The sequence below is a fragment of the Bombyx mori genome, chromosome 20, assembly GCF_030269925.1.
Source record: "Bombyx mori chromosome 20, ASM3026992v2".
Taxonomy (NCBI): Eukaryota; Metazoa; Arthropoda; class Insecta; order Lepidoptera; family Bombycidae; genus Bombyx; species Bombyx mori.
In genome coordinates, this window is record NC_085126.1 from 4,407,588 (window position 1) to 4,435,411 (window position 27,824).

The following is a 27,824-nucleotide window of genomic DNA, read 5'->3' on the forward strand; positions in this document are numbered from 1 at the left end:
TTCAAATGCTTGAAATGTCTACCGACCTACCTGCCTACCGTAATGAGCTTACTCCGGTTACCGTACTCTTCGAACCCATCAAATGCAACAAAGAAAAGAAGAGTTCGTCGTGTAATTTAACCCACAGATGCAGCCCACTGAATTTCTCGCCGGATCTTCTCAGTGAGTCCCGATTCCGATGTGGCGGTAGATTCAGCGAAGCACTTCGGTGCTTTTAGGTACCTCAAGCACCGTCCTCGCCGAACCCGTCGCTTGCGACGAAGGACTCGACGAGTAAATTAACCCATAGACACAGCCCACTGAGTTTCTCGCCGGATCTTCTAAGTGGATCGCGTTTCCGATCCGGTGGTAGATTCTGCGAAGCACTGCTCTTGCTAGGGCCAGTGTAAGCAACACTCCCGGTTTGAGCCCCGTGAGCTCACCTACACGTCAAGGAAAAGCAATAGCCTCTCAAGTCTATCAGCATAGGTAGAAAACAAAAAGAAACACTGCTCTTGCCAAGGCATATGTTAGACATACTATCTCAGACTAAGCCTCGTGAGTTCGCCTTCCAGCTACTAGTATAGCTCCTCGAAGCTAATGGAAGATGCGTAGACAAAAAATACGTAATTAATTTTCCTGAGAATTCCTTAAAGGTTAACTTTCTTCTACAGTAAAATTCGACATTGCGATAAATCCCGAAATGGATGGCCGGCGTTCTCACAAAAGCCACAAGCAAGCCCTTAGAATTCGCAACGATCACCCCAATCAGTACGACGAGTCCCACTTAAAGTTTAAAAGGCAGAATATCACAGACACCCTAAACTACCCCTACATGGCGGCGGTTATAATAAACGGAAGGCTTTGGTGTGCTGGGGCCATTGTCGACGTGAACTGGGTGGTCACGGCGGCTCATTGTTTGAATTAGTGAGTTCTTTAGGATCATTTTATTATTGAGCTATTAGTTTGTATCTAAAACAAAAAACAATTAAAATTAGGCTTTCCTGTAGTAAAATTATATCTACAAAGATTTTATACAATGATCGCCAGTAGGTATAATGGTTATCAAGTTGTTTCAAGTTAAGAATCCGAATCTCATTAAAATTAAGGATTGGTTGAAAGTTTGTTGAGATTTTTTTGGATGAAGGGACATTGGTGTAATAAATATATAAAAGGGCTTGTAAATTTATCAATATAAATTAATTTATAATAAACTTTATTTAAGTCTTCGACGTTGTTCCTTCATATAATGTACTTAAGTAGGTATATATTAGTGGACCTGAAAGACGTCCTATACATACGTCTTAAATTCGAAAATTTCAAACTTTTTTGAGTGAGTTGTAATAATCTGGACTGTTTTGTGAATCGAAAACCGTTTTCTACCCACTGGAAGACATAAAAAATTTACTAACACACAATACATTTTTCGTGGTTTCGTATCGAAAAAAAACATGGCCGCACATTTTTTTTCTATATGGCAATAATGAAACTGTACTATATATTTCCATCAGCGTTCTCCAGGTGTCTGCGTTGAAGTCCTTGAAGAATTACGTGAAACTCCGCGTCGGTAGCGCTTTGCCCCATGAAGGAGGGGTTCTCGTTGACGTGGAAGGAGTCGTCAGACATCCGAAGTTCGAAGAAGAACCAGTACCGCATGCCGATGTGGCTCTTCTCAAACTATCTACAAATTTAGGTATGTTTGACAGTAAAGAATTTTACTGGTGGTAGGACCTCTTGTGAGTCCGCGCGGGTAGGTACCACCACCCCGCCTATTTCTGCCGTGAAGCAGTAATGCGTTTCGGTTTGAAGGGCCGGGCAGCCGTTGTAACTATACTTGTGACCTTAGAACTTATATCTTAAGGTGGGTGGCGCATTTACGTTGTAGATGTCTATGGGCTCCAATAACCACTTAACACCACAGCCTGTGAGCTCGTCCACGCATCTAAGCAATAAAAAAAAAAAGAGGTCACAGAAGAAAAAAAAAACAGCTAGGTACAATACGATAATGTATTGTTGCAGAATTCACACCACACGTGAGCCTAATAAAGATATATGAAGGGACAAAGGAGCCTTACGCTCAGAGCTTTGTTACCGTTTCCGGGTGGGGTGCTGTTAAGGTAAACAGGATTTTTATAAATTTTCTTTACTGTAAGATTAAGATTAGGTACAATAGAACACCCCCAATGGAAGGTTGCCCATGCGATGGACCGACCAGATGAAGTCGACAGTTGGCGGCTGTTTGCATGAGTATACCAGGCTCACCACAAACCGCGAGGAGTGGCGATTGCTCGTCAGGCGTGATAACATCCGACCACAGCAATGATACTGGATGACGACCACGACCGCTCTGACAAGAGTCATACAACATACGAAAACAACAGAACACGAGAGTAACTAAAACCATGATTATTTATATATATCAAAGGCGTTCGTTGAAACAAATAATAATTTAAAAACTTCAAAAACGCGCTCGATTAGCAAACCAAACTAACCAAGAATTCCTCTCTTTTTTTTCCTATTAACGCTGATCAGAACATCAGAGTGATATTATAGTATTATACTCGAGACCAATGAATGCGGGTCCCCTAAAGAAACCTATAAATCTTGGAAACTAAGAACGGTGTCATAATAAAATAAACGGTGCTTAAATAGACAATATAATACCCCTTAAATGAAAGTAATAAAAATTATAAGTCATTACATTTTATTTATTAAAAATTACATAAAGAGAAAAAAAAACTGCTGATCTCACCTACTTAAAAAACAAAAATAGAAAACATGACATTTTTGTACAACAATTATGATTTTCTTGAATTTTAATACTTTGCATTACTTCCTCGTGCTTCCATTACTGCGTTTACGTGGCTTGGCATGCTGTAGGTACACCAAGTTTCTTATACGATTTTGATAAATATCCTCCCATTCCTCTGTAAAGGCGAATTTACATTACGAAATTAGTGGCATGAAACTAATTTCGTGACATTAGTTTTACCAACAGTTTCACGTGTAATTTAATACTTTCGTAATGCATGCATTAATTTCATGCATGCAAATTAGTTTCGTGCCCTGCGCGATTTTTTGGTGAAATTAGTGTCATGCAACTAATTTCATAGTGTAGACGCGACGTGAAACTAATGTCGCGAAAGGGCCTGCGCTGTGCGGACGTGTGTATTGTTAGTTCGGACGCGCTTCAAGCGTTGAAAATGGCAAACCAACGATGGAGTACAGAAAAATAAAATAGATCTTCTTAATGAATATCAGCGACAAGGGTGTCTATGGGACCCGAAACACCTACAGTAAAAAATCAAAATTATCTTCACTCATTCGAAAATAGTTTTTATTACTCTCAGGATCTTCATCTGCTAATTCAGAGACTAACTTCATTGCACCTAAATGCCTTCTTGTTGACCATCCTCGAATCTACCAATTTTTTTTTTCTTGATTGCCTTTTTTTAGTTCATAGGTATATAAGCATTTCCTTAGCTACATTGAATATAGCAAAATATAGCTTTGATGCTGACGCCATGGTTACTGCGATACTGTGGATTTCGCGACACTAATTGTTTTACGAAATTACTTTCGCATATATCGAAACTACTTTCGTGAAACAGCTCAACATGCATGACACTAATTTCGTAATGTAAACTCCGCATAGAGCAATTTTTAACTCACGAAGCGTGATTGAGGGAGGATTTGATTGAATTGTCATCGGTTATTGTTGCGTGTGCAAATTTTCAATTAATCGAAGTCTTAACCCCTTTGAAAATGAAAATCAAAAATTCCGTCACATACATCCCTAACTACACACAACGAAGTATATAAAACCGTGTTAAAAAGCCATGAAATAACATCTTGCAACTACAGAAATGTGAATAATTACTTTATTATTTTATCGGTCATTAAAAAAGCAGGCCTTAGTCATTGTTACAATAAAAATATTTACAGTGACTATATAAGCAATTCGTTACCGTGTATAAAATTCATTCAGCATAGTGCTCTTTGCTTATAAATAAGTTCAAATCAAACTTGGACGGCCTTCATATGCCATTTTGAATTTTGCTGTTGTTATTGCATTAATTGCCATTTCATTTAGTATCCTCTATCTCGACTCTGGGTACCGTAGAACCCGTCCGTTGGGGGAAAACGGGACCCTTCCAAATTAAACACAAATATTCAATGGTTTTTCTTAGGGTAATACCAATAAAATTGAGATTAAAATGGTTCCGGAGGCTTAAATTTTTATAAACGATGCGTTATTATACACATTACAAATTATAATAATATACAAAAACTGAAAAAAACTATTAGATTCACCTTGGCTTTGGGGTGAATCAGGTTACGTATGAAGACAATAGAGTTCTTCGATAGGGCTGGCACTGTTTAGTTTTTAGGTAAAAACCTAACTTTAGGTAATTAACTTTTTAACATCTTTAATGAGTTACAAAACTTTGATGACTAAATTTAACTATTTAATATTCTTAAACACTAAATAAAAGTAATTTTCAGTTCAACAAAGTTAAATCTAAGAACTCAACAAAAGTATTGTGACATCCGAAACTTGATTATTAAGACAGTATTAATGATTTTTTGTTATTCATTTTGCCGTGTTGACGAAATTGACAAAAACAAATTGTTTGCCGCGTTGACGACACATTTATTGAAGTGAAACTTCCTTATCGGCGTTGGAAAAAAATTTACCGTCACATTTTTCGGTTACGCGTCACATTTTTCCGTTACGCGCCATCTTTTTTGTATTCATGTCTATGATAATAAAATCCTTTTGTTTAAACTTTATCTAATTTAACTTTTTTGTATTCATGTCTATGATAATAAAATCCTTTTGTTTAAACTTTATCTAATTTAACTTTATTTAACCAATTTCTAGAAAGTTGCATGTAGATCATTTTTCGAAAAATAAGGCCATAAAGAAGTTTCACTTCTTACGTGTGTACACTAGTACACGCACACATTTTTTATGAATAATAGGGTACAGATACGGCGTTTAGGGAGCACACACCAAGCTTGCTCTCAGCGCGTCTCAAGATCCGCTCACACAGATACTGTGTGGACGCCTTCCAATTAGTCAGCGGACTACAGATAACCCGAGACTTCTTCTGTGCTTCATTGAGGAATGGCACCCGGGACGCTTGTCTGGTAAATATACTTATCGTAAAGACAGAGGGCTTTGCTTTTTTTTCCTATCTATACCCAGGTAGTCTAAGGGATATTCCAGCTACGCCCAGCTTAGGTAAGCTCATGGGCTCAACCTGAGAGAATTTGCCAACCACTGAGAAGATTCGGCGAGAAACTCAGTGGGCTGTGTCTATGGGGGAGCTTTGCCTATTTCTCTGTTTATTCATAATTGCTGAAGCTTTCCAATGAAATACACTAACGACATTACCCAGCTACAGTTTTTTTTATGACGTAGCGCTACAGACGATGTAATCTGTAGGTATCTTATGAATGAAGATGTGAAAACATAAATAATTTATTGGAATCCTGCTATAAAGTTGGAAGTACCTAGTTCATTATTCAGGTGATAACGAAATTATTGATAATAAATAGTTAGTGTTAAAATTTATTTAAAAAACGTTTAAAACCCGTGGATATGTGATAAACTTAATTGAAATGTATAAAAATGAACGTGCACTAATCAATCGATTTCGCAATAGTAATGTTTTAATAAAACGCATTGCTATTAGTTCGACGCAGGCGCTCCTGCAGTGCAGAAGAATAAGCTGATGGGAATAATGAGTTTCGGTCCTGAAAACTGTGGTGATGAACATCAGCCGGCTGTCTTCATCAAAGCATTCTACTTCAGGTAAGAAAAAGAAAACTTCAGAGGTGTCAAGGGACACCCGGATGGAACGAAGTTCCTTTCGATTAATTAGTGAAGGAATTGTAATTTTTTTTTAAGTTATAATAATAAATTACGGCATTATGAAGAAAAAAAAAACAATACTATGAACTAAATTACTATTGTTGAAACGCTATCTCGAGAAACTGTACTCATTACGCGGACCAATCGGATACGAGCAATGTCACGCGATAAGCGCCTACACGTTGATTGGTCAGAATGAAGGATCTAAAAAGTGTCGTGACAACTTTTCGTAAGAATTTTTTCCGTCTAGCCCCCTTTTACAACGCGCGATAAGGAACTTCGTTCCAAAAAAAAAGTATAACGCGCATCCCTATTTGTTCTGCTCGTGGGTCTTGGAGGGGTATGCATGCGGGCGGAGCGGCAGAGACGTCGCCGGGTAACCACGAAGTTTTTCGATACGCTGTCAGTCGATATAGCACCAATGAAATATATCTTACATCGTTATACTTTATAAATTATGCACCTTAAACTGGGATAGTTTTAATAGTTCGTTATAAAAGCGAATTAATTTTCAAATGTTAGTCATTTATATTATTCGAGTAAGAACGGGATTTATATCTAGGCCATCGAGATTAGTACATAATATGGCTACTGGCACATTTCAATATGCCGAAGGATTAAACTAAACTGAATGTCTTCTAAGCATTCGGTACAAGCCCCCTAAATGAATGTTACACTCTGAATACTACGATGTGAATAACAATCATTAAAAAATATATTGGTTGTCAGTAAAGTCGGTTTACGGACGATAGTTTTATATAATAACGTCATAAAGACACATTGATGAAAAATTGCATACTTTTATTAATTAAATTTTTATTATTATCATTATTTTGTACAATTCAAATAAGGAGTTACACACATAAATTACAATTCTTTCGATAAATTAACGCTTGGGCCGATCGTACCTCTCTATCGCTTGTTCCGTGCTCTCTCTTGCACGCTCAGACGGAACGCGACATTTTTTCACGCGCTGTTCATAGATTTAAAAAACGTTATCACGTCAATCTATATAATAATACGTGAAGCAAAAACTTTGTATCCCTTTTTACGAAAATTGCGCGGACGGAGGAGTATGAAATTTTCCACACTTATAGAGAATATAGAAAAGAAGTGCACAATGATAATATTTTTTTAAAATTATGCATAAAAGATACATTAAATCCATAAAGAAAACATTACACACACTACATACGATGTATTTGACGCACACACGCATGCATACTATTTATTGTCAAACTTTTGTTCTTGACGTCTGTGGTCAAATTGAGAATAGATTAAAATTGAATATTGTTTGTCTTTATTAATATTTTTTATAGTGTAGCCTTGGCGAAATTTGTGATTATAGAAGTATAAAATACAATCATAATAGTGTACAAACTTACAATTCCAATTTATTATAGTCGAATTTCGACTATTGCGGGTCCTCTAGTAATATATTGAAATGCAAAAGAATGATTGCCACATTAGTTCCAGAAATACATAAATGTCATATAAATGTACATTCGTGGAGACTTGGAATGTAATTGTCACAACATGACAATAAAGACAACAGGTTTTTTACAAAAATTTAAGCCACACATTTTTTTCTAGAGATTTTGTCAAACACACGATATCTTCATACAAGACGACAGCAGACCTAATAGAAGCGATGAAGGAGGTTGAACCTGAATTAAACGAAAAGGAGGAATATCCTAAAGACGTCAGAATAAAGCCGCAAGATCTTCCTAACGATATAATCTAAAAATATTAAAAAACAAATATATTATTATAGGCCCTTTATCGTTTGGAGTTTAAAAAATTGTTATCTAACAGTGACAAACTGGCAATACAAGATAACGTTATTATATTAAAATTTCAGCTAAGTTTTATGTGATAATTTTTCCGATGACCTTTTGTCAAATATGTCATAAGAATTACAACTGTACACCGCCATTTTTGTGTAACATCTTCATCAAACCATAAAATATTGGGTTGTGGACACCCATCACGTGTTAAGAAAGATCGCAAACATAATAAGTTGTAAAACAAAACTTCTCACAAATGTTTTTTTACTTTGTGACGACAGCAATAAAGTCTATGTTTGTTAGTCAAATGAACTATCTTTGACGGATTTCAATCTAGGAGGCTAACTGTTTTTTTTTTGTAATGAGAATTTTGCGTAATGCATTTTAAACCTTATTGCTAATGCAATAAACATTTTAGAACTGACATGAAAGTATATGAGCGAGCGTGATGCGTTTGTTTTTACGTCTGCACCTACACATGTGTGGTCACTCAGCCAATATCTGCCGTAAAATTCAAAATAATTAGGTAGGTACTTATTTTTTTGTTTTTGAACTTTAAATTTGCGGTCGAAAAAAGTTATTAAAGGTCAAGCCCTCGTTCAATGGAATACAAATATGTAGGTATATTATTTTAAAATTTATCAAAGTTTTTCATTCCCTAATTTACCTTTCTACACTTCATAAAAAGATATTACAATTTTACATTAGCACGAAAACAATAGCCGTTGTACTACTTTGATTCCTGACGTATAAACTGTTAATTCAGGTAAATAAGTGTATAATATAATAGTGTATTAAGAAAGAAAGAATTAAGACTAGGCGGGAGCATGATGAGAATGCTGTGCTGTGTATTGTTTTATTTTGCTAGTACATAAGTACTAATTTTGTCTCTTGAAGAAATGACTCTTACCACCTAATGTGTTGAAAGTGATTTTTTTTTATTGCTTAGATGGATGGACGAGCTCACAGCCCATTTGGTGTAAGTGGTTACTGGAGCCCATAGACACCTTGAGATATAAATTCTAAAGTCTCGAGTATACTCACAACGGCTGCCCCACCTCAAACTTTTGCTCTTGACGTCTGTGGTCAAATTGAGAATAGATTAAATATTGTTTGTCTTTATTAGTATTTTCTCATAGAGTAGCCTTGGCGAAATTTGTGATTATAGAAGTATAAAATACAATCATAATAGTGTTACGTAGTAACAAACTTGCAACTCCAATTAATTATAGTCGAATTTCGACTACTGCGGGACCTCTAGTAATTTAAAAAACACAACGTTATAAGACGTTGCTCACGCGAACGTGTTAAGCAACGCCAACAACTACATATATTATGGTGAATAATAAACTAGAGTGGTCTTCTCTGGCAATAAAGAAGGTGAGAATCGTACAGGTATAATGTGCCCGGTTCTATGTTCATATTCGAAAAATAATTTATTTAAGTCAACCCTGCACTTTGAAATCGTTTATAGTCGTTTTTAACTTTATTAAAACTACATTTAGAAGAGAAGTTGAGATTGGTGGTGAACACTAACGGCCGTTTTCAATAACCTATCTATCCCTAGTTTCGGTTACTAAAGATAGACAAATCTATATTTTTGTCCTTACTTACGTTCCAATAACCTATCGACGGGCAGCAGTTCCTATCGGATTTATCTATCCATCGTCGGGAGGACGGATAGCCTGCTAAAGATAGAACGCTCATACAAATCGTGCTTACTTCCGTTTCAATATGAGTTTTAAGTAACTCTCCGGCAGGCGGCGCTATCTCTAGTATGGGCATTCGCTTATCTGTCAAAATCGGCCGGCTACATGTTTATCTTTCGAAAGTAAATCGCTATAATTTAATAATTGTTTCTCTTCATATTGGCATATTGTAGCAGTGATGATAGTGATATGGAATTATTTCAAATGATAATGGATTGTGATGCAGATAGTGATAGTGAGGCCGATATCATATGGTTAGGAAAATAAAGATCGTCTGAATTACATGGCGAAGATCAATAATTACGAATTTGACTATAGATTTCTGAGCAAAGGTGTTGTGAATGAATTGATTAATTTAATGAGACCATATTTGAGTGTAACGTCAAAAAGGTAAGATAAAATTTAACCATAAAAGTACTCGTTATTACAACTTATATTTGTTTATAGCAATAGCAAAATTATACCTAATTTTTGTTAGCATAGCAATAGCAAAATTATACAAAATCACACTCAACAGGAATTCTATAATACTGCTGGATTCCCATGGTGCCCTAAATGACATTCATATACTAATACAATAACCTGGTAGGCTATTTACCTTCATTCTTATTACACACTGATACCTCTACATTTTATATTTGTGTTACAGATTCAAATATAGGAGAGGAATTTAGAAATAGAAAAAGAGTATTTTGAATGTGTAATTTGTGTGCAATGCATCGTTGATATTTCAAAATGTTGTTGCTTGATGGCCTGGGTCTACTCATGATACAACTATAATTAACCATTCCGATTGAAAAGGTATTTCTTATTTATATTACCTTATTTATATTATTATTATTAAATATTATTATTATATTTTTATTTATTTATATTATATATTTAGGTGTTTATATGAATTTAATATGACACTATTATAATAAATTATCTACATATCAAGAGAACATTGATAACAAGGTGGACTTGGAAATTGCTATTTGCTTGCCGATAGAGGCTATCCCCACAACCCTATCTTTTAACGTGATTAATTAACCCACATACTCAATCGGAACGATTTAAAATGAATCACATATTAAAACAAGAAATACTATAGAGAGGTAATCTTTTTTTTTAGTTAAGAGCTTGTTATACTGTATTGTAAAATAATTTAAGCGAATAATGTATAATTTTCAGATGCATTGGTGTTTGTAAAAGAAGGCTCCCTGTATATCATTGAAAAGTAGATTAAAACTAGAAAATATGCAAGCTGTTATTATAGCTGCCATGCTGCATAATATCGTCAGAAGTATGAATTTAGAAGAATTAGAATCAGAAATTTCAGTCGCAGATACATTACAGGAAAATAATATAATTGTTCGTAACAATTTTTCAAAACTTACATCTGAAATACAACTATGTACTTATAAATAATTGCTTCCAAAGATAATTTATAAAATAAACTCCAAAGATAATTTGACTATTTTTTATTTTCCAAAATGATAATTACATGGTAGTTAGTACATGCAAGATATTTAATTTAGAATTTGTACATATGCTTAAAAAACTATCTAACATAAAATTATTATTGCCTACTTAATTAATGAAATTTAATATTCCTTTTAAGTAATTTTTAATTTTTTAAATTATCTAAATCTAACTTAACTTTTGCTACAACAATCTCCTTTTCTTTATTTTCCAAGTCTCTTTTTGCTATTAGATATTCTGCTAATGCATTGTCCCTATGCTAGCCTTGCATTTCTTTTCTTCCATCTTGTTTCCGCTTGGCTGTAAAAGTGTTAAAAATATTATATGTGACCTACAACAATGTGCATGCTTTATCCAAAATTTCATCTGCAATCCTTACCACCTCCAGCCTGTAACAAAGAGCATAATTATTTCAAATACTACGGCAACCTGAAGAAAAAATCATGTTTATCAATGTGTTATTAGAGACAAACAATCAACTAATTATACTAACCTTACTAAGGTTGTTTCTTATGTTGCCGTAGCGTTCTTTAAGTTTTCCCATTTTAGTCGAAGCTGCAATGGAGTTCGTGGGAAACGACGAATCAACGAATTAAAATCATTTACAAGGGTTTGCCAAGCCTGCTCCTTCAATTTATTGTTTGTGGCATTTATTGCCTTATTATTGAAATGTTTTTTCGCCGCCACAAGTTCTGCTAGAATCATCGTCTCATCTTTTGTCATGGGTGCTGCCTTTCTTGACTGAAAAAGATATATTTTCTAAACTTGAACTCAAAGTTTTCAAAGTAAAATTATTATTATCAATGTAGTTCATAGATACTTACAGAATTCATTTTATTTCACTGTAGCTCTTTAATTATAAACACACTTAGAATTATAAACGAAAGTTTTAAAGCGTTTTGGAGGTAAGTCATCATCTAATATAGTAGGTAAACAATAGAAAAACAAACAAAAGAAACTGATCACTGCTTATTGGCAAAACGGACTGTCAAAACGTTTCGTTTCATAATTTCGACTAGGATAAAAATAGCAATACGTCCAATTTAAAAAAATCTACATATGTTTTTATTACTTTTTGTTATAAACAAATGTGTTTATGATAGTCTACAATATGCTGGTTAAATTATAGTTTTAATTTAGAATAAAATAAAATAAGTCTTGATCCTGATGTTGTTTCGTATTTGTAGTAGAACGAAACGTATCAAGAGGCTCGGATAAATCGGAGGGAAGAAGCTATCTACTGTTGGTTAAAAAGAGATAGCACTTATCCGTGATTGTGAAACGCAAACTAAGGATAGATACGCTCTTGCTGATATTCGGAGATAGCTATCTATCCGAAAACTCAGATACGTTATTGAAAACGGCCGTAAGCCGTTACCTACTTAATGATCTAAAATGATTATTAAATCTTCTATAATCTCACATGTCCGTTTATCGCCAGGCCTATTTGTGCATGTGTCTAATACGCACGCATTCGTGACACCTTTGCAACACTAAAATGTAAGACGTGCTATCATAAATCATACAATTATTTAGAATCATACCAAGTGTGACATATGCTCGTCTGTTGATCTTCAGTCGGTAAAAATATGTACAAACTAGAATAAAACAAAAAATATGGTGCGCGTGCAACTTGGTGCAGGTGAAAGAAGTGAAACTTCTCTGTCTATTTTCTCACTCTTACTCTTCCTAAATTATAATTTTCTCTCTAGTCGTAACGAATCTGTCGCGATTTAAATTTTACTCTTAACGCGCCTAAAGAAGTTTAATTTCAATAAACAATTTAAAATTCAATCTATAATTACAAAATATAGACAAAACAAAGAACAGACGTTCCTCGACGCTCGCGAATGTAGATTAGTCGAATGTGTAGGTGCATCACGCGACCACGATTCATTAATTTGTCCGCGTCGCGAATATAGGTTATGATGGTCAGTCGCGCGCTACGTACAGCGGAGTGCGTGCGGCCGAGTTAAATACGAAAATCTAAATTTGCTAAATCAATTCAACCATGACATAAACACACATCGTAATTACGACATTTTGATGTTAATTCGTGATTTCTAAGAAGTGTCAACGTAATTTAATCTTTACGGTTCTTGTTTTTTTTTTTTTTCGTCTATTCGGTCTACGCATTCCCGAGTTATACAGCCAGCTAATAATCAGTATGGATGGAAAGCGGCAAAAAAATGAAAGCAATGCTAATAAACAAATTTTCACTGCTTTATTGGGTAAGTTTCCAAGGTATACTTATGCTGTCAAAGAAAATTAGGAAATTCCAACATTTTATTATTTTTAGAATACATACTATGTATAATGTGGTGGTATAAGTGTGGTGTGTTCTACACTGCATATAATTTGTAATTTTTTTATAAATTCCCGCGTCTATGATTTCCATAATGTGATATACAGTAAAACCTATAGGCCTGCGCACCAATATGTTTGAATGCCTAACGAAGGAATAATTTTAAGGGCTTTATAGAATACAATACCAAAACATCCACCCACTTAATTAATGCGAGATTCCGTAAATTGAAAAAAAATTTGAATGGTGCTGCAATGCGTTTCGTAATATTTAAAGGATAAGTTAGTAAATCATTTTGTGTAGGACAGAGGGAAGATGTTCCACCGTGAGGGATTACGGGGTGAAAATTTTTCGTAGCTTCCATATTATACGCGAACTTGTCTTGGGAATGTCTTTGATGCGATTCAGGCTTCTGTCTGATATATTGTACGTCATTTTTATAATTTTGTAATATCAGTTCTATCTTCTATCAGTTTCTATTGCTCAACAAATTACTAATGTAGCTATTAGAAGTGAATCATTCAAAATTGAAAAAGATAATGTAGTTGGTTTCACTTTTTCGAATCATTAATTTTTTCACGATCAGAATGTATTTTTGATGTACATATTTACTAAATATGTAATATTACATCGAATACTTTCATAAAGGTAGACATAACGAAAGCTACTTTTACAGCTTATTCTCGTAAAACAACGAAAATTATACAGTATTACGTTATTCCAAAAGTTCGAAATAGCTTAACGACAATAAATAAGTAAAGAAAAGTAGTTTTAATTACATCCGACTTAATGACGATTTTGACTTTGAATGCAACGATCACATGTTTTCTTTTATTGCTTAGATGTGTGGACGAGCTCACAGCCCACCTGATGTTAAGTGGTTACTGGAGCCCATAGACATCTACAACGTAAATGCGCCACCCAACTTGAGATATAAGTTCTAAGGTCTCAGTATAGTTACAACGACTGCCCTACCCTTCAAACCGACACGCATTACTGCTTTACGGCAGAAATAGACGGGGTGGTGGTGCCTACCCGTGCAGACTCACAAGAGGTCCTACCACCAGTAATTACGCAAATTATAATTTTATGGGTTTGATTTTTATTACACGATGTTATTCCTTCACCGCGGAAGTCGATCGTGAACATTAGTTAAGTACGTATTTCATTAGAAAAATTGATACTCCCTGCGGGATTCGAACACCGGTGCATCACTCGATACGAATGCCCGGTCGTCTTATCCTTTAGGCCACGACAACTTCAAAACATAATATATCATGACCGTAAATGCGCTACTAAATCTCAAATACCTAATAATTATAATACAATGTTTACTTAAGGTAGAAGTTAACCTTCACGATTACTGAGGCTGGATACGTAAGCTGTATAAAGATTTTACGTAACTAATTATTTACAAAACCATCGCATTCCCGTTGCCCAATCCATTGAACAGTACGTTAGTAGTGTTTGTACTAGAGGTGTTTAATACGAATTATGACGCGCACATATAACGCAACTATCTTTTATTAACTTATCTTTTATTATTTTATTTTTTCTTTCCAATGAGAACGTATCACATTATCCCAATTGAGCTTCTTTTTTTTTTACTCCACCATATCCCACTAGGCAGGGTCGGCACAGCGAATTTTTCTATTCCATTCTCTTCTATCAGCCGTCATCTCAACACTCACTCCTCTCTCTCTCATATCATCATTCACACACTCCATCCATATCTTCTTCGGTCGACCACTTCCCCCTCTACGTTGCACTACCATTTCCATACATCTCCTAGTAACATGCATCTTCTCTCTACGCATCACATGTCCATACCACGCTAACCGTCTGCTATTTAATTTGTTAATTACCGGGGCTACTTTCACAACTTCCTCTGAGCCCCTATTGAGTATCCCTCGTATGTGAGATGGCCCCTATTACACAGATTTAAGATTAAAATTACGATTGTGTTTCTACTGCTAGGTTAACAATAAATAAATAAAATAAATAAATGACACTGCGGCTCGATTTTGAAACAGATACGATTTTCAGCAAATACTTTCTCGGTCGTGATGATTATTTAAACCTATATATTTTAGTTAAACACGTTAATGTGATTAGAATGAGAAACTTCGGTTATAAATAACCGAATGTAGAACAAATGTTCGTTCTCGACAATTGAAACTTTCTAATTTTAGTTCAATTGTTTTCTTAAGATTTATTTTTATCTGTTTTTTTTTTTATTGCTTAGATGAGTGGACGAGCTCACAGCCCACCTGATGTTAAGTGGTTACTGGAGCCCATAGGCATCTACAACGTAAATGCGCCACCCACCTTGAGATACAAGTTCGAAGGTCTCAAGTATAGTTACAACGGCTGCCCCACCCTCCGAACCGAAACGCATTACTGCTTCACGGCAGAAATAGGCAGGGTGGTACCACCAGTAAAAATTACCTTAACGGATCGGTATTTTAGTTTTGTTTTGGTACGATCGCACAAACTTCGCACTTTTCGCTTTGTTTCATCCTTTTTTTTTATACTAGTAGACCCGGCCACACATTGCTGTGGCTAAGGTTTTTGTTTCTAAATAACACGTAGCCGGCTAATACCAATAATTATATTTACAAAGTAAGAACGATTGGGTTTCGTTGTATAGCGTTTACTACGAAATAAATTTCACTTATACTTTAGCCTCAGCAACATTTGGCGTTTATGCCATTAAACAGTAGCTTATGTGAAACTTTGATATTTTTAACACAGCGCCATCTATGAGATATTAATGTCAGACAGTATTACAATTGTCTGTAAAAAACTAATTTAATGCGCCATCTGTTTTAGACTTATGAAACTTACAATTACTAACAATAATCAATATAAGAAATAATTTTATTGTTAATTAATAAATATTGCGACCATTAACCGAAATAAAAACCATCCTATGGCCTAAGTTGGAACAAAATGCATATTTAAAAATAAAAGAAGCTAAAATCGGTTCAGTAGTTTAGGTGTCCATCGCGGACAAACAACGTGACACGTAATTTTTATATCTTAAGATGGACTATGATTATATTGAATACAATACTCTCTGGTTATTCCAACGAACCAGGAGTTGCTTTGACATACAACAAGTATTTTATTGAAAAAAGTGAATTTTGACTTCAGTACCAACTAACAGTCGTTGGATCTTCCAACTGTTAATTTAATGCAATTAAACAAATGACGTCACATAGCTTGGACTCTCCTCTGTCATCATACAAAAACGATGGACAGAAAATACTTAATTTAGATACCTACCTTGAAAAAATTTAATTTTGCCTTCAGTACCAACCAACTAACAGTCGTTGGATCGTCGAGATGTTAATTAAATGCAATTAAACAAATGACGTCATATAGCTTGGACCCTCTTCTGTCATCATATAAAAACGATCGACACTAAATATTTAATTTACATACCCATCTCATTAACGTTGAAGGTGAAATGAATGTATGCTACGGTTTTTGAATACTAAATAAATTATTCCTCCATAAACCCAGCACGTACAAGAGAACAGGGATTAGCTCTCGGATCTCTGTCAAAGATATTTAATATTTGGGGTGTATTTGATCATGTCTCGGTGTCTGTTATTTGGGCATACGTAACACAGGGGAAAACTGGGCCTTTAAGACTTCAACTATCGTTTTAATACGCTTTGAATGTTTGTTCGTATGTAACGGAATCGCAAATAGTGACAGCCTTTATTTTGAACATCCAGGGTAGAGGTAGAGGAGACCAAACCTAATAAAAACACTTTAAAATAGCTTTAAGAAGGTCTTAAGTACTCGTTTGTAATCAAAGAGCGGGTATGCTGAGTTTTAAGTATTACAGTTTTAATTTTTTTGTAGAAAATAAACTTAAAACAAATAAAAGGGATCGGTCGGACGGGGGACACATCAAAGGGAAAACAAAATTGTTATTTTTATTTAATTCCGAGCATTTTAATATTTATTTACCTTTTAAACATTCTCTGGACTTCCACAAATAATTCAAGACCAAAATTCGCCAAATCGGTCCAGCCGTTCTCGAGTTTTAGCGAGACTAACGAACAGCAATTCATTTTTATATACTTATATATAGACTAGCTGACCCGGCAGACTTCGTAGTGCCTCAATCGATAAATAAAATACCTAAACTTTTGTATAAAATAAACTTAAAACAAACAAAAGGAATCCGTCCGACGGGGAAAACAAAATTGTTATACCTTTTAAACCTTCTCTGGACTTCCACGAATAATTCAAGACCAAAATTACCAAAATCGGTCCAGCCGTTCTCGAGTTTTAGCGAGACTAACGAACAGTAATTCATTTTTATATATTATATAGATAACTTCACTCTAATATGCTGACTAGTATCAACACGATAAAATAAAAAAGATAAAATTAATTGTTAATTTGTTATTAATTTTGCCATTTGCAATTATGAAATTATTAGTTTTTAAACTGCATATTACGTTTTTTTCGATCAAGAAGTTAAAAAACTCGCATTAAGCACACTCATCGACCACGTCTAGCTCTCACGCGTCTGCCCAATTAAATAACAAAACGAATAATTTGAATGACTTTCTTCTTTTCTATTTAACGTCAAGAAATTTGGTATACCTACTCATTTCAGTGTGCCCCTACGTTTGCCGCTAGGGGCGCTGTTCTAACTCCATACAAATTTGAGTTAACTTTTACGCAATCGACGGGTGGTGGTAGGACCTCTTGTGAGTCCGCACGGGTAGGTACCACCACCCTGTCTATTTCTGCCGTGAAGCAGTAATGCGTTTCGGTTTGAAGGGTGGGGCAGCCGTTGTAACCATACTGAGACCTTAGAACTTATATCTCACGGTGGTTGGCGCGTTTACGTTGTAGATGTCTATGGGCTCTAGTAACCACTAAACACAAGGTGTGCTGTAGGCTCGTCCACCCATAAAAAAAATCGAGTAGATAAAAACTCAAACTAAGCACGCAGATTTATTACAGCCACGATACCAACGTTCACGTATGGCATCCAGATCGGTTGGTTGTCTCCCCTGGGGCCCGTGCTGAAGTCAAAACAGTCTCCAGCGGACACGCCCCTCAACGATGACGAGGTCTCGTGGGTGGCCACAGCCCTACCTCTCGCCGCTATATGTGGGATACCCTTCTTCAGCTACGCATCAGATCGCTTCGGCAGGAAGCTGTGCGTCATCGCAGTATCCTTATTGTCATGTGTACGTATCTGTACTGATATATAAATCTACTTTTTTTTCTTTTCTCCTACCTATGCTGATATCCTTGAGAGGCTATATCAGCTTCGCCCTAACGTGTAGGTGAGCTCACGGGGCTCAAACCGAAGTGTTACTAACACTAGCCGTAGCAAGGGCAGTGCTTCGCAGAATCTACCACCGGATCGGAAACGCGACCCATTGAGAAGATCCGGCGAGAAACTCAGTGGGCTGTGTCTGTGGGTTAATTCGCTCGTCGAGCCCTTCGTGGCAGGCGACGGTTTCGACGAGGACGGTGACCGGTAAATCTACAGTGGTTTTCACGAATGTTCCGTTATAACTACTGAACCATGTATCCGATTGACTTGAGACTTGGTATCCATGTAGAAAATACATGTACTTAATGTATAGGCTAATATTTATATGAGTGTTGGACTCCCTTATAATAATGACGATAAATAATAATGTTAATTTTAAATGCCCAGCGAAGCGGGCGAGTACGGCTAGTCTTATTACAAACATATGCAGGTTGATTCGAATGCAATAACTCTGTCGGAGCGCTGATTTTCTTCCCTACCTAGTCTCTAGTAGCTTAAGGAACTAATTCCAGGTACTCACGAACCGGGATAGCAACTGGCTGACAACAGGGCAATGTCGGTTCAAAAATTCAACCAATGCCAAACCAACTACCAAATTTTAATACGCATACGCAATAGACACCGTGGTAAACATTTTTCAATGGTAGTAGGACGTCTTGTGAACCCGCACGGGTAGCTACTACCTGCTTACTTCTGCTGTGAAGCAGTCTGGCGTTTCGGTTCGAAAGGCAGCTGTTGTGCAATAAACACTGAGATTTTGAACTCATGTCTCAGGGTGAGTGTTGGCATTTACTTTGTTGATGTCTATGGGCTCCGGTAAACACTTAAAGCTATGTTGACCGTGAGATGGTTCATCTGTCCAATCAATTTTAAAAAAATATGTCAAATGCAATAGAAATTATCGGATACCATAAGGTCTTTCAAGATTAAGATCAGATACGTAATTTTAAACAAATTCAGCCTCAACAATACCATCTTATAATAATAAAGAAATGTGAACCTCGTCTAAAAAGAAGATTCGAACTATGGTGCCTGAATTAATAAAGCAAAATTTACCTCTTTTCGATTTAAATTTCGACCAGACACCATCGACGCCAAACCTAGATTCATTAGTCATTACTCTTCTCATTACTGCCCTAACTTTCAGGTGTCTTGGACGATCAAGCTGACTTCGATCAACACCCCGTCTCTGATAGCAGCCAGGGTCATAGCCGGTATAGCATCAGGCGGCTGCTTCGTTGCGGTGCCTGTGTACGTCAAAGAAATATCGGAAGATGCCTGGCGAGGGGCACTTGGCTCCCTGACCATAACCGTGTCGAAACTGGGAGTCATATTCGTTTACGCCGTCGGAATGAGCTGTTCCTATGCCACCAATCAAATTGTGTATCTAAGCATTAGCGGGATCCACGTCATAATGTTTTCATTTATGCCCGAATCACCGAATTATTTACTGAAGATCGGCGACGAAAAGGTGAGGTAGTTTATTGTAGTTTGTTTAGGGACACATTGCGGAGGCGAAATGGGAATTACAAATCGAATTGTCACTTTAACCGACTTTTTTTTGTTTATTGCTTAGATGTGTGGACGAGCTCACAGCCCACCTGGTGTTACTGGAGCCCATAGACATCTACAACGTAAATGCGCCACACACCTTGAGATATAGTTTTAAGGTCTCAGTGTAGTCACAACGGCTGCCCCACCCTTCAAACCGAAACGCATTACTGCTTCACGGCAGAAATAGGATTGGCGGTGGTACCACCCGTGCGGACTCACAAGAGGTCCTACCACCTTATGTCTTCAGTGAGAAGGGTGTTTTTAATACGCTTTTATTAGCTTCATACGTATGTTAGTATGTAACGGAATCTTTGAACATGATTTTGAGCCCCTTCAAAACGTCGGATTAACTCGAAATTTGGCGTACTTATTAAGGACCGACGACGATTCAATATTTTAAGCAGTTTGATCCGTTATCCATACCAGGATAATCAGGATTAGCGATTTTTTTGTTTACCTGAGACCCGGAGTGTCTGCGTCAAGACCAAGAAGGGAAACTATCAGGCGCGTCGATCACCTATTTCTCGGATAAGTTCCCGACTGATTCAGGCGAAATTATGAAAAATTTTAAAAAAATACTGAAAAAATTGAAATTCAACTAAAAAAGGAAGAAAAAAAAGTTAAAAAAAAAACTAAAAAGATACGCTTTTAGAAAATCCAACTAAAAAATAGAAAATATATTTTAATAAATTTGAATTAAAAATAGTGTAAGCGTGGACTGCTTTTAATATACGCTCTGGCTTGATGATGACGCTAATCAATAACCCTTGCACTGGAACGTGAAATTGCACACAAAAAACATAATAATTTGTTTATTACAAATAACACGTACGATGATTTAAGTTGAAAAAAACAGCCAATACTTTTCGACTTTGAAAAAGTGTTTAGGACGGTTAAATTTCGTAATGATTTTCTACGTCAATGTTAGAAAATATTCAATTAAACAAACAGACTATGAACATTAACGTTAACTTTTTTGCAAGTGTTAAAAAGTACATGTGGTCCCGGAAAAAAATTGGTTGGGTGTATTGTGAGCCTGCACATGGTACCGACCTGCCTAGTTCTGCCTTGTGTGCTTGGTGCGAATTTTTGAACGTCCTCGATAGCGTAAAAGTTAACTGAAATTTGTATGGAGTTGGGACGTTTGCCTACGTTTGCCGCTAGGGGCGCTGTTTCGACTGCTTACAAATTTGAGTTAATTTTCACGCTATCGAGAACATTAAGAAACCCTCACTAAGCACACAGAACCAGTATTTGAAGGGTGGGACAGCCGTTGTACCGAAAAACTGAGACCTTAGACTCATCTCAAGGTGGATGGCGGCTTTAAGCTGCCCATATCTACGAACTTCAGTAACCACTTAACACCAGGTGGTTGATCGTGAGTCTGTCCACCCGACTAAGCAATACAATTGAGACTTCAGCCTCATGCACCATGTCGACGTCGCACAAAACACGTCATTACGGATCCTCCCGATCCATTAACGGTGCTTTTAGGTACCACAAGCACCGGTCACCGTCCACGTCGAACCCGTCGCTTGCGACGAAGGGCTCGACGAGCGAATTAGCCCACACACACAGCCCACTGAGTTTCCGATCCGGTGGTAGATTCTGCGAAGCACTGCTCTTGCTAGGGCCAGTGTTAGCATCACTTTGGTTTGACTCCCGTGAGCTCACCTACATGTTAGGGCGAAGCTGATATAGCCTCTCAAAGCTATCAGCATAGGTAGGAAAAAGAAGAAAAAAAAATGCACCAAAGATAAGTGGCGGAATTCGCGTGACAACGTCCACAGTCCCCGATGGCATCAGTCTACTCAATATCGTCAAGTAAAAAAGCATTGGTTTTATAGAAAGCAGCCAGCACAATATCTTGGCTGCGAAGCGTGAATGGGAAACACAAAATCGTCGCCGAAGAGATATCGAAGCTAAAGGAGGAGCAGCGGAGATATGACGAGGCGCCACGTGTTTCACTGCAGAGTGTGGGTAAATAAAATGGTGCCGTTTTGAATAATGCCTTACAGGATTCCGAAACGGGTGGTTCGTCTGCGGCAAAGGAATAACATCGTGTAATAAAAATCAAACACGCAAAATTATAATTTGCATAATTACTGGTGGTAGGACCTCTTGTGAGTTCGCGCGGGTAGGTGCCACCACCCTGCCTATTTCGGCCGTGAAGCAGTAATGCGTTTTGGTTTGAAGGGTGTGACAGCCGTTGTAACTATACTAAGACCTTAGAACTTATATCTCAAGGTGAGTGGCGGTATTTACGTTGTGGATGTTTATGGGCTCCGGTAACCACTTAACACCAGATGGGTAAGCTCCAACCATCAATGCAATAAAAAAATAAAAAAGTGTATCTGTAGGTTACCTTATCTAGTTATATGATATAATTTTTTTCTTGTATTCGTATTTTTTTTTATTGTCTCAACTAACATCATATATAAATCTCATTTTATTCCCATAATCATACTTAAGTTCTTTACTGTACGTGCTTATTACTGTGTCTTAAATGTATAATTTTTCCGTGTTATTTACAATGTTAATACATATAAAAACTGCAAACAACATAGCACACACACATAGACGGTGTATAATTACAATACATAGCTCACATTAATGTTAACAGTGTATAATTATATTTAATTTTACAATTACAATACATAACTACTTCTACGTTGTGGATTTACAATAGATCTAAAATAGATGATTTTCAAGATGGGTGGCGCATTTACGTTGTGGATGTCCATGGGCTCCAGTAACCACTTAACACCAAGGTGCTGCTCTTTTTTTTTTTTTTAATTGCTTAGGTGGTTGGACGAGCTCACAGCCCACCGGGTAGTTAAGTGATTACTGGAGCTCATAGATATCTACAGCGTAAATGCGCCACCCACCTTGAGATATAAGTTCTAAGGTCTCGGTATAGTTACTACGGCTGCCCCGCCCTTCAAACCGAAACGCATTACTGCTTCTCGGCAGAAATAGGCGGGGTGGTGGTACCTACCCGCGCGGTCTCACAAAAGGTCCTACCATCAGTCGAAGGGCTTTCAAAGCGAGTCCCATGAGTGCTTTACGGATATATGTTTCATCATCTTGAAGCATTTTAATAAATCCAAATTATGTGTGTCTTGAGTTGATTTTCTTATAAGAACGCTCAACACTCGTGACAATTATTTACATAAATATATTCAATAACTTCAAAATAAGTATGTATTGAATTTTATTTTTTATTTTTTTTCAAAGAACGAAAACTCGCGTTGCGTTTTTGCCTAGCATGACCTCTATATGTGTGCGTGAAATAACTAAAATTTAATATACCAACTACGAGGGCTGCACTAAAAGTATCGGGAATGGAATATTTCCACTGTTCCTGTCATATTAAAATCTTTTTAATTGAAAACTCCTTGGTTTTCAAAATCGAATACCATTTATTTATTTAAAAAAAGATTCTCGGTCTTGTCACGAGGTTTTGTCAAACTTGTTTAGTCGTTGAGAAAATGGAATTGACTCGAGAAAATTCAAGAGCGATGATTTATTATGACTTTCGAAGAGGTTTAACACAAAAACAGTGTGTTGACCGGATGATTTCTGCATTTGGTGATGAAGCCCCATCCAAAACCACAATCTATCGCTGGTTTGCTGAGTTTCAACGTGGACGTGTCAAGCTCAGTGATGATCCCCGTCAAGGTCGTCCAAAAACTGCAGTCACCCAAGAAAACGTTGATGCTGTGCGTAAGCTGATTGAGGAAGATCGACATGTGACATACCGCGAAATTCAGGCAACTTTAGACATTGGCATGAGTCAAATACAAAATAATCTTGCATGAACAATTAGGTGTAAAAAAGTTGTTTTCCCGATGGATACCGCATTCGCTCTGTGAAGAGCAAAAAGCGGCTCGCGTTACTTAGTGCGTCAGAACTCTCGAAAGATTCCACGCAGGATCCTCAAATGCCGTATACAACATTGTATCAGGTGACGAATCCTGGATATACGCGTACAAACCCGAAACAAAAAACCAGTCACGAGTTTGGGTGTTTTAAAATGAGTTAAAGCCAACAAAAATTGTTCGTTCACGGAGTGTTGCAAAAAAAAAATGGTGGCCACGTTTGTCTCCAAAACCGGCCATGTTACGACTATTCCTCTTGAGGGACAAAGAACGGTTAATGCAGAATGGTATGCTAGCATTTGTTTGCCACAGGTCGTTTCTGAACTCCATAAAGAGAACTCTGCAACCGCCGCATCATCCTCCATCACGACAATGCGAGTTCTGACACCGCGCACAGAACAAAAGAGTTTTTAGAGCAAGAAAACATAGAATTATTAGGCCATCCGCCGTACAGCCCCGACCTAAGCCCTAATGATTTCTATACTTTCCCTAAAATAAAGAATAAATTGCGTGGACAGAGATTTTCATCACCTGAAGAAGCTGTGGACGCCTACAAAACGGCCATTTTGGAGACCTCAACTTCCGAATGGAATGGTTGCTTCAATGATTGGTTCCATCATAAGGAAAAATGTGTCAAATTTCGCGGAGAATTCTTCGAAAAGCAATAAATACATTTTTAAATAGTAATGTTGTGTCACTTCGTTAATTCCCGAAATTTTCAGTGCCGCCTATGTAAACATCAGATATGATTTATAATCCCATGATTAAATATTATGATGTTACGTCAATGTTCGTGTCTGCAATTACCTGTACACTCCACGATAAGAAGTGAATAGAAAACAAAACTCAATAGTTACATTTAATTGTACAATTGAGTATGGCACAGATGTGCAAATACATATGCACTTAAATGACTTCTGCATGCGATGTATATTGGTTTATCTGATAATTATCGTCAGAATACGCATTTGCGAAATTTCCGAAAAGAACTGACACTTTTGAACATTGAATATTAATAACATTTTTTCCTTATTAAATATGAAAAAAATATAATTGGCGCGAAAAGCGTCTGAGGCTTAATAAAGTTTCTTGAACAGAAGCTTAATTGATTATCTTGAGTACCACGTCAGAAAACAGCAAAAAGTACTTTAAAAAAATGAAGCAATATCATTACAGTCCGTGATCGTCCGACGTTCTCTGCCCTTCGAATGACCCTAATGCTGATGGCAATGCAAACGTTGTCCGGGTGCTTTGCCCTTATGAACTACGCGGCGGACGTGTTCACGCGCGCGGGTACCGAGTGGAGCCCCAACACTTTGGCCCTTCTCGTAGGCTCGCTACAGCTGGCTGGTTCATTCCTCACCACAATGTCCATTGAGAGGTTCGGGAGAAAGGTTTGTCATTTCTGTAAATTTTTTTAATTTCTACCTATTCACTGTTAGTCTAAAAAGCTGTTCCAGCTACGCCCAGACGGGTAAGTGAGCTCACGGGCTGAGCCTGAGAGAATTTGCTAACACTAGCCCCAGCGAGAGCAGTGCTTCGCAGATTCTACAACCGGATCGTAATCGCGACCCACTGAGAAGATCCGGCGAGAAACTCAGTGGGCTATGTCTATGGGTTAGTTCGCTCGTTGAACTCTTGACCGGTACTTAAGGATCCTAAAAGTATCGAGAGTGAATCCGAAAATACATGTTTCAGACGGCCATATTAAGAGGGTTTTCGTGTCGCGCCGCTTTGTCGAAGTATCTGTCATATACACTCACAGATATAAACGAACATACTAAATAACACCTAGCTTCGTCACATCGCAGACTTCATGCGGGTCTATTAAGATGACTACTTTTTTGAAGGCCCTTTGTTTGTTGGTGCAGTCGACAGTAAACATCGGATCCGGCTCGTAATTAATCAAACATCTATTAAACTCATCGTGTTCACGGGATTTAAAGCAATTAATCGTCCAATAACTGCACACGCTTTGTCTTTCCACACAATTCGCAGATTCCTCTGGCTTGCAGTTCGCTCGTAGTGTCTCTCTGCATGACGACCCTGGCGACGTGTTTCTTGCTGGAAGGTCCAGGTTGGGTGGGTGCTTCGGCCGTGTGCGTTTGCTTATTCGCGTACGGAGCCGGCCTCGCGCCCGTGCCGCTGGTGATCATGGCTGAAGTCTTTACATTCCAGGTACAAAATAATATAAAATATTACAGGCTCATTACATTACGTGCATGATTTTTTGTGTTTCTGATAAGAAAGATAATATTTTGTTTTAGTTTTTCGATGATAGATAATAGATACGTAAATATATTACTATAGGTACTCTGTACACATACTTTTAAAAAACTTGCATAAGGCCCGTCATGACTTACGCGAGTGTAGTGTTCGCTCACGCGGCCTGAACACACATAGACACCCTCCAAACCCTAAAATCCCGCTTTTGCAGGTTAGCCGTTGGAGCTCCGTGGTTCGTGAGGAACGTTGACCTACACGATGACCTGGGCCTTGAATCGATCCAGAAATACATGAAGTCAGCTTTGGAACGGTACTTCGATAAGGCTATGCGTCATGATAATGGCCTTATCGTTGCCGCCGTTGACTACTCCCCGAATCCTGATCATGCAGGAGCCAGTCACCATCGGCGCCCTAGACACGTCCTTACGGATCCCTCAGATACAATAACCTTTGCCTTAGACGACTTCAGCTCTATACATATATGTAAGACGGCGGAATAACGAGAAATAGATCTCACCTTATTTTTTTATTTATTTTTTACACAAAAAACAACAACTTAATCATGTTTACATCTTACCACCACCACACACACTAATCATTTTTTTTTTCTGACTACCTACTAACTTTGACAGCCCCTCCACAAATTGGGGTTGTCAGATTTAAATAAAATTAAATTCTAAAAAATACTCCACATATATATATATATAGTTTTGAGAACGTAATCTTTGTCCGCAGTTCCGTTCCCGGATGGCCGGAGCGTCGATGATGTTTTCGTTTTTCTGCAGTTCGATGACCGTTCTCTTTTACACTCCGGTAGCGAACGAATTCGGTGCCCACGCGGTGTTCTATACGTTCGCCGCCGTCACCCTGTACGGAGTTTTGTATACGGCGCTGTGGGTGCCCGAGACGAAAGGGAAAAGTCTACAGGAGATACAGAAGTTCTGGACGAAAAGTGAACCGGTTTTCGTTTGAATGCGCGGGATTTGTGTGAAGATCTGTCTTAAATTGACCTAAGGACGTTACGTGACTAAATACGATTTTTGTTTAATTACGCTATTGCGAACGCGTCATACCCGTTATCTTTTAAGCTTTTAAAGACAGACACAAAATAAATGCATTACTTAAAATACACTCCTATATGTCGTCGTGGTATAAGGGATGAGACGTCCGGTGCATTCGTGTTGAGCGATGCAACGGTATTCGAATCCCAGGCGTTCACGATTGACTTCCACGGTGAAGGAATAACATCGTGTAATAAAAATCAAACCCGCGATAATTACAATTTGCCTAATAACTGGTGGTAGGACCTCTTGTGAGTCCACACGGGTAGGTATCACCACCCGCCTATTTCTGCCGTGAAGCTGTAATGCGTTTCGGTTTGAAGGGTGGGGCAGCCGTTGTAACTATACTCGAGACCTTAGAACTTACGCATTTAAGTTATAGATGTCTATGGGCTCCAATAACCACTTAACACCAGGTGGGCTGTGAGCTCGTCCACCCAATTAGCACCATAATTCCTACATATACTTACACCATAATTCGCATAGGGTAAAATTTGATTCGAAAACATTATCTGTAATGTATTGTATTTGGCAATTATATCAAGGATAATACAGAATTAAATAAATTTGACTGATTAAAACTAAAGTGTTTTAATACCTACCAGAGCAATGTTAATTTAGTACAAACATCCATTAATTACATTTTAGTACGTGATGGCA

At 37.3% G+C, this 27,824-nt stretch overlaps 2 protein-coding genes and 2 long non-coding RNA genes across 4 annotated transcripts; 2 read left to right on the top strand and 2 right to left on the bottom strand.

Moving 5' to 3' along the window:
• The first annotated feature begins 695 nt into the window (after window positions 1-695).
• On the top strand, window positions 696-7,955 carry LOC101744780 (trypsin 3A1). Its single transcript, XM_004922559.4, has 6 exons — window positions 696-906; window positions 1,491-1,672; window positions 1,999-2,096; window positions 4,966-5,133; window positions 5,682-5,800; window positions 7,454-7,955. The coding sequence occupies exons 1-6, from the start codon at window positions 815-817 to the stop codon at window positions 7,602-7,604; spliced, it is 810 nt and encodes a 269-aa protein (XP_004922616.3). The 5' UTR covers window positions 696-814; the 3' UTR covers window positions 7,605-7,955.
• Window positions 2,667-7,595, bottom strand: LOC134200741 (uncharacterized). Its single transcript, XR_009975785.1, has 2 exons — window positions 7,246-7,595; window positions 2,667-2,906 (listed from the first exon to the last, which is right to left on the bottom strand). It is a non-coding gene; the product is annotated as an uncharacterized LOC134200741 (long non-coding RNA).
• Window positions 7,956-10,803: 2,848 nt separating the features above from the next.
• LOC134200739 (uncharacterized) lies at window positions 10,804-12,143 on the bottom strand. Its single transcript, XR_009975782.1, has 3 exons — window positions 11,645-12,143; window positions 11,314-11,561; window positions 10,804-11,209 (listed from the first exon to the last, which is right to left on the bottom strand). It is a non-coding gene; the product is annotated as an uncharacterized LOC134200739 (long non-coding RNA).
• A 541-nt stretch (window positions 12,144-12,684) lies between these two features.
• On the top strand, window positions 12,685-27,745 carry LOC101744322 (facilitated trehalose transporter Tret1). Its single transcript, XM_012690919.4, has 7 exons — window positions 12,685-13,051; window positions 18,121-18,350; window positions 19,590-19,913; window positions 21,844-21,976; window positions 25,054-25,271; window positions 25,876-26,055; window positions 26,839-27,745. Exons 1-7 carry the CDS (start codon window positions 12,988-12,990, stop codon window positions 27,073-27,075), a joined length of 1,386 nt encoding a protein of 461 aa, XP_012546373.1. The 5' UTR covers window positions 12,685-12,987; the 3' UTR covers window positions 27,076-27,745.
• The last annotated feature ends 79 nt before the right edge of the window (window positions 27,746-27,824 follow it).

Excerpts from the sequence above, each read along its gene's own strand:
- LOC101744780 (XM_004922559.4), top strand. The coding sequence starts at position 815 with ATGGCGGCGGTTATAATAAACGGAAGGCTTTGGTGTGCTGGGGCCATT. Across the intron at positions 1,673-1,998 it reads CAAACTATCTACAAATTTAG|AATTCACACCACACGTGAGC; the intron begins GTATGTTTGACA and ends GTATTGTTGCAG. Across the intron at positions 5,134-5,681 it reads GCACCCGGGACGCTTGTCTG|TTCGACGCAGGCGCTCCTGC; the intron begins GTAAATATACTT and ends CATTGCTATTAG.
- LOC101744322 (XM_012690919.4), top strand. The coding sequence starts at position 12,988 with ATGGATGGAAAGCGGCAAAAAAATGAAAGCAATGCTAATAAACAAATT. Across the intron at positions 13,052-18,120 it reads AATTTTCACTGCTTTATTGG|CCACGATACCAACGTTCACG; the intron begins GTAAGTTTCCAA and ends GATTTATTACAG. Across the intron at positions 21,977-25,053 it reads TGTTTCACTGCAGAGTGTGG|TCCGTGATCGTCCGACGTTC; the intron begins GTAAATAAAATG and ends ATATCATTACAG.